The 7,570-nt window shown below is 38.4% G+C and overlaps 1 protein-coding gene across 1 annotated transcript; it reads left to right on the plus strand.

Annotated features, from left to right (window-relative positions):
* Positions 1 to 6,369: 6,369 nt before the first annotated feature.
* On the plus strand, positions 6,370 to 7,269 carry LOC140236565 (trace amine-associated receptor 8b-like). Its single transcript, XM_072316491.1, has one exon. The coding sequence runs from the start codon at positions 6,370 to 6,372 to the stop codon at positions 7,267 to 7,269; it is 900 nt and encodes a 299-aa protein (XP_072172592.1).
* The last annotated feature ends 301 nt before the right edge of the window (positions 7,270 to 7,570 follow it).

Genomic DNA, 7,570 nt, shown 5'->3' on the forward strand with positions numbered 1-7,570 from the left:
TTCATTTTGATTCCTCTTATTCATGTAAGAATTTCAAAAATTACATCTATACCATAATTCTGCAGAGCAAACAATAGTAAATATAAAAAGGGGGAACCTGCGTACTTAGAACTAACTTTTCGTAATGGATAAAGTTACAGAACCCATTTCGAACAGTCCGGGGTATACCACGTTTGAATGTCAAAATTAAGATAATGTCGTTAATAACTAACCTCTAGAAAAGAAGATGCTTATGTGAGTAGGTCCCCAGACAAAAGTCGACACATACACACACAACGCACGCAAGAACACACAACTAAGATTTAATAAGAATCCTCAGGAATGACGAAAATCTACGAAATTGTCACCTTAACAAAGGTTGGTAGAAAATAAATGATTAGGTCACCCTGACCATTCCACATGAAAAAAAGAAGAAGAAAGTTTGTAAGTGACATGTTAGGCTGCCTTTGTAATACAAGTGTACCTTTATTTCCAAGTTAGAGAAACCTTCATTACATATACAAAATAACAACAACAACAACACCTCCAGCATATTTTTTTTTTTTTAGTCGAGGCCTACTTTTTGGCTCATTCGGGTTTATTGTTTGAAAAGGGATTTTGGACCCCCGGGTTGCTCTATAGCCATCTGTCGTCTAGTCACAATAGCCGGTACTACCAACAGGTCGATGCACTTTGGTCTTGTTTAGGATAGCCAGTTTTTCAAAGGGTGGCAAGGTGACTCAGTCGGTACCGTATCTGCCTCGCAATCGAATGGCTCAGGTTCGGGTGCGGGTTCGAATCCGAATGAGTCTTTACTGAGCAATTTGTGTGTTGTGATGCCGTCTCCTCTAGCAGAGGCAGAACACTCTGTCCCTACGATAGAACTTAAGATGAAGGTTCCATGAGTGAGAGAATCACATCCCACGGACGTAAAAGATCCCGCCTCATTTATCCACCGCAAAGACCAGGAAGAATAACCCAGTATGTGAAAATTAAGATAATGTCGTTGATAACTAACCTCTAGAAAAGAAGATGCTTATATCGACCGTCCCAAGTATAATAAGTCATACCCCGTCAGCGATATTTTCTCAGTCACAATACGCTCAATTGTTCATATGTAATCACAAACACACATTAAAAAACTACGCTTACACATACGAACATGATAAGAGAACAATATCACACCATCTCTGAATGGACTTAAACGAACAGCAAAATCAGATGAAGAGAACGGTTGAAATGTCATCCACATTTGTTATATCTAAATAATGAAGCAGAATGGATTCGAGGATAATAAACCACATTTATTTTACAATTAACAATAAACACAGCTACAATGTATTTCTACCATGGTAGTTACTGAGGCTTTCGGAGCTCATCATTTACAGCATGACGACTGGGAGCTGAAATACCATGTCAAGGGTGCCGTTTGAGTACCTTGAAAATTGATTTATGATTAAGTATGTTATCACTACAGCCAGTAGCAGTAATATGATATTATCGTTATCATGATTATCCTGTTGATAAGTATTGAAGAACCTTGTCGTTGATGTGATAGCGTTCATTAAAGGAGCATTCCGAAAAAAGGTAAAGAAGCAAACGAGAAACCAACTACAATACACTCAACGAACATATCAGGGAAGACCACAAGATACGATGGTTAAAGAAGTCCTCATTATTTCAACATGTAGTGCAAATTAACTTAATTCTTACTTTAAAAACAAAACAAAACAACGCTATCAATCGAAGTCAAGATATAACCACTGGGCATTAGATTAATCATATACGAAAGACACAGACAATTTCATACGAACGCAAACAGAATCGATGCCCTAATTCGGCTATTGAATTAGGCTTATTTCGCCGCCAGTGAAGAATTAACGACGTATATACTGACATCACGGAAGGACGAATTCTGGAATGCGGCGGTTTGTTTTCATTCTATTGAGCATAAGCAAGACCGGCTGCTCTTCTGTGTTATAGCAACGACTATTATGATTGAGTAGGCGTTGTCCATCCACAAAAGACAAATTTCCATACGTCTATACTGGCGATGGCAATAGTAGGGGAGGCGGATTATACCTCATGCAAAATCCTCTCCAGTTCTTGGGAAGAAGAGAAAGAAGGTAAATAGGAATTAGTTTCATCTGAAAGGGGAAAATCCATTCCTTGTCTTACACTTGATTGTCCAGAAAACCCCGGGGTCAGAAAAATACTATATTAATCAAAGTTTAAGAGGAAGGTGGCTTCCTGGAAAGGCTGTTTGCGCAAGAGTAAAAAAAGAAAGAAAGATAATATTAAAAATATATATAATAATATAATTTAAATTCTTAGATAAGAGCAACAACGTTAACTTTAGATATAGCAAAGAGAACAAGGTTATTGAAAGGTTGGCGTACTTGTCGCCAGTTGTATTTTTTTGTAATAATTGTATGGCATCACAATAATTCTCAGGGGTTTTTCTTTTTCTCCTTTTTTTTTTTTTTTTGGATTTCTCCATCCTGACATTGCTCGTCTGTAAAATGAAAGAGTCGATTGGCTGCAGAAGGGTAACTGCTTCGTTAACCATGCTGAATTGCTTTTTCTTTGTCTCTTAAGCTGATTAGGGTACTCGTTATAATGAGGAGAAGAAGAGATGGACATATATGAATACTACATACTTGATAACACGAGTTCAAGGATGAAGAAGTCATATCGATCATAATTTCAAAAAATGATACTTCACTGTGATATTTTTGATAATTTCACTTTACTAATATATACCATAATGATAGGTCACCGATTACAACTAATGAACGACGCAATACAAAGACTCCACTACCTTTTCAAAGTCTGTTTTTCAAACATAATGATACACAACTATAGATCCTTGCTATTAATTTTCTTTTCAATAGACCTTTTTATAAAAGTATTCATTTTGTAATGCAGGCACAAACGATGATACTTTACTTTCTTCCGACGCTTGTGTTTATTAATGTGGCTGGTTATATTGCACATCATCACATATTACGACGACAGTGCCGTAGACGGCTCGTCAGACGTGGGGAGTATGACTTGCGGCCCAATGAAGCAATCACAATATTTGTTCAAAGAACCACACACACACACACACACACACACACACACACCTACACACACACACACACACACACACACACACACACACACACACACATGACCATACGTAGGAGAAGTGGCAGTCCAGTTTCTAGGCGGAGGGCAAGAAAATATTAAATACTGAACATTCAAGATACGGAGCGAAAAGACCGAGCGGGGGAGGGTGGGGGAGTGGGTATCAGCCCCTCCATCACAATGGAGATTTTGCATTTTTAGCTTTGGAATTCTAACGATCTGGTGCACATTTGTGGGGGAACATTTGGAAAGTTTTCAATTGAAAATAGGAAAAATTAATATTCAAGGGCATTGCGAAGGATGGTCGTATCTGCCATCTGTGTGTGTGTCTCCATTGTGTACCAAGCCGATGGGAATTGGAACAAAGGAGAGAGTGTGGAGCTTTTACATTTTTAGAATTCAACGATTTGGTGCACATTTTTGGGCGGTTGCGCAAAGCTGTCAATCGAAGACATTAGTATTCAAGGCAATGTGAATGGCTAATATGGTATTTGTCACATCGTTTTTCAGAGTCTGCCTCTTCACTATGTTTATAAGTCTACGGATATGGAAATTGGGGAGGGTGTGGAGGGTGGCCTTTGCATTTTCAGAACTGACATGCAACAATGCACACTTTTAGGAGAATATTTGGAAAATTTTCAATGAAAAATTGAATATTCAAGGACATTGCGAATGGCTAAATTGTGTTTTCTGCCACCTCTTTTTCCGTGTGTGTGTCTTCATTGTGTAGGCCTACTTTAAAGTTTATGGAGCTGGATCAAGGAGGAGGATGTGGAGTTGCTGCATTTTCAGAACTGAAATTCAATGATGTCGCACACATTTTTAGGGGAATGAATGGAAAGTGTTATATCCCAAGTAAGAAAAATGAATATTCAAGGAGAGTGAATGGCTAAATCTTAATATCTTTAACCGCCTTTTCGCGTGTGCGTCTTTCACTGTTTAACTATTTGAGATACAGAACGGGGGGGGGGGGAGGGGTGGTAGGAGGTATCACCCTCCCACACAACGGAGCCTTGGTATATTTAGAACGAACAATTCAGCGATCTAGAACATACTTTTTGAGAAATGTTATGAAAAAAAATGATTAAATCAAAGGCCATTCAAACATGAGTAACTACATCAAAATGGTAGATCGTGATATGTCTGCATATTATGCGTCTTTTCACTGTGTACCAATAGTTTATTCAATTCAAATTTTTCATATTTCCATTTCCATTTTCCCAATTATGAGATTACAAAATTATTGACAATAAAACAAGAATACAACATATATACAATCATGTCTTTTGATTGAAGAAGAAGAAGAAAAAAAAATATACTTGACACAAATGTACATGGTCATATCGTATGAAGATGTCACAAGTAAGTATGAGAAATATGATGGGGCCTACATAAAAGCTTTAAAGCTTGTAAAACTGTAGGTTCCCGAGTTCATAGGCATATAATTACACGGAGAACGGATATGTTTGTCTTGACCAACTAAAATTATACCAGTACTAAGATCGATAAGTAATAAACTAATGAACCACATAGATATCGCACAAACCAGACTGTATGCGGACCTCGCAGTCTTTGAACAAAAAATGTTATATATTAAAAGATGTATCGGTACCATAAAATAACTATTGCGGTGAGGCGGTGGAACTAGCGGGGGAAGGTGTGGGATGGACCTCCCCCTCCTTCACGTGGAAGTTTTTAGATTTTAAGAATTGAAATTCACTAGCGATCTGGTGCACTCTTTTTGGTAGAATTTTCACAAAGTCTTCAATCAAAAAAGAAAGGAAAATCAATATATACGGTATAACCGATAACCGAAGTGTTCAGTATTTGTGCAATTCTGACGCGCCCTTGAATGACAAAGGCGCTCGATTAGGCCCTACTGTATGCTAGTTTAAATATCACAAGACATGTTATAAAAAAAAATAGTAATGATAACAATAACAGTAAATATTTATGCATTCACCCCATCCCCGTTGAATACGTCTGTTGATAAACATTTAATGACACCGTCCAATTAAAGAAAGAAGTTTTTTTTTCTTTTTCTGGATCAGAATTATGGAAATAAAGATGAGGTGAACAATAATCATAATGATAATGATAATGAAAATGATAATAACAATGATGATAAGAAAAAAGAAGAGGAGGAAGAGGAAGAAGAAAAAGAAGAAAAAGAAAAAGAAGGAGAAAAAGAGTGATAATCATAAAAAAGACGATGAAAAGAACACCACTAATAAAAAAATATTTCCCCGAAACCTTGGGGGGGGGGGGGATAATTACTCATGTCATCCCCCGCCTTGTGAGCTGGGGGATGCATACCCCCCACCTCCCCCCCCCCCCCCCGTTTACGCCCCTGTTCGATGCGCACGCACTCATGCATATTAATAGGAACAGACGTCATTGCGAGGTTGTTTTTTTTTTTAGATGGTTTTTGAGTTTCAGGAAAGGAAATTGAAGCTTTTTATTCCGTCTGTAACAGAGATTGTAAGAATCGACAAATGGCACTGAGTATTTATTACGCAGCGTGAGAGCAGAAATTCCTACCCCATAGTTGCCTGCTCCGCGAGTATATGCATCATATGATCAGCCGTCCCCAACGCGCCATCCTTGAATTGCACCCTCAAAATCCTCTCATCTAGAAAGGTAATGTAAGTCAACCGTTTAACTGTTTGACCTCATTTGTTTTTGTATTAAAGTTTAACAATCTATTTATCAAAATAATTTATCAGCTTTTGAATAGGTTTTTGGCGTGTTTTAAAAAGTATTCCCGTGATTCTTTTTCTAATGTTTTCGGAGGCATGTCTCATGTCTAGTGCTCCGTTTTTAAAATCAGCATTGCTTGTATAAGATCAGAGGTTTAATCATATTAAAACTTACAGCTACGAATAAAATAAAACATGAAATCATCACAAATCACGCTTTGCATTTAATACCTTCTAGGAAAATATGAAACTACAGTGCATTAACTTTACCGAATTTCGAAGTGGATTTGGACAATCTGGAAATCATCCAGTTACTCCATGTCAAGGGGAAATTAAGCGTTTTCATAATGTAGGACTCTATCATATAAAAGTTTATGAAAGTATTAAGATGTTATGTTTGAATGTTCTTTTCTTCTACAGTTTATCAATGCTAAGTGTAACGATGGACAACACGCCATATAATAATGAATCAATTGGCATCATGCATTCACCGAAGCTACCTTCTCTGTCTCTAAGCTGGGAGGTAGGAGTCGTTTTTGGCGTCACCCTGTGTACAATAATGGGAAACTCGCTGATACTGCTTGCATTTGCCTCTGAAAAGAAACTGAGGACCTACAGTAATTACTACATCATCAACATTACCTCGGCTGATCTGTTTGTGGGGTTGGTGTGCATGCCAATTCGTTCCATGATATTTCTGTTTGATGGTCGATGGGTATTTGGACAAACCTTCTGCCACATTTCCATCACTTTCCACAACGCTCTGCCCGGAATCTCCACCTTTGGTGTGATAGTAATTAGTATTGATCGCTACCTAGCAACCAAATACCCGCTACTGCATCACCGGAATAAAAGTAAGAGGGTCGCTGGGGTTGTTAACATAATGACCTGGGTAATTCCACTGATGCTATGGCTCGGTGTAAGCACGATCTGGGACCTGGTCAGCCCGAACGAGCGTCAGAATCAGGCAGGTTTTTGCCAGCCTAACTACGTCGAGAATCTTTCGGCAAGCATTGTTATCGTTCTTCTGGCAGGATACCTTCCTGGTTTGACGATACTCCTAATATCCATTCAGATTTATCACAAGGTGAGATGGTCAGGCAGAAATCCCCTTGCTTCCAGGGCTACCAAAGACCTTGTTGGAATAAATCAACACACGGGTACAACCAGCTCGGTGAATTCAGAGAGAGGACCACGATCCCATGGCAGTAAGGCTTTGCGAACACTAGCCTTTCTCGTGTTAGCTTTCTTTATCACTTGGACACCAAGCACGGGGATCCTCATCCTTCGGTCTGCAATACCAACATTGTTCGTAGGTTTGTCCTTTGAGATAGCACTTCGAGAAACTGTTCGATGGGTTATGTTCTCTAACAGTGCGATCAATCCATTGGCATATGCGTTAGCGCAGCCGCTCGTTCGCAAAGCTATCAAAAAGGTGTGCTGTCGAAGATTGTGTTAGCCAAATGCACAGAATTTAAAGACGATTAACAAATTGTAGTAATAAAGGGACGGAAGCAATTTTCTGTCATACATGATATTCAAAAAAAAATCTAATTTAGCAGGGAATGAGGAGTACTTCAGCAGATCTATACGCTAAATAGCACTGTTGTTTTTAATAATAATATAGTCATTTCAGCTTAAATTGGAGTCGACTGTGCTTTCCTAGGGATTTGCGGTACCTCCCTTCAGTTAGAGGAAATTCATCAACACAAATATTGTAATCAGTATTACTATTTGTTTGTAAATATAATTTGAAACGT

Source organism: Diadema setosum, chromosome 13 (assembly GCF_964275005.1).
Source record: "Diadema setosum chromosome 13, eeDiaSeto1, whole genome shotgun sequence".
Lineage (NCBI taxonomy): Eukaryota > Metazoa > Echinodermata > Echinoidea > Diadematoida > Diadematidae > Diadema > Diadema setosum.

What these genes read in the sequence shown, in the direction of transcription:
- LOC140236565 (XM_072316491.1), top strand. Translation starts at nt 6,370, where the DNA reads ATGGGAAACTCGCTGATACTGCTTGCATTTGCCTCTGAAAAGAAACTG.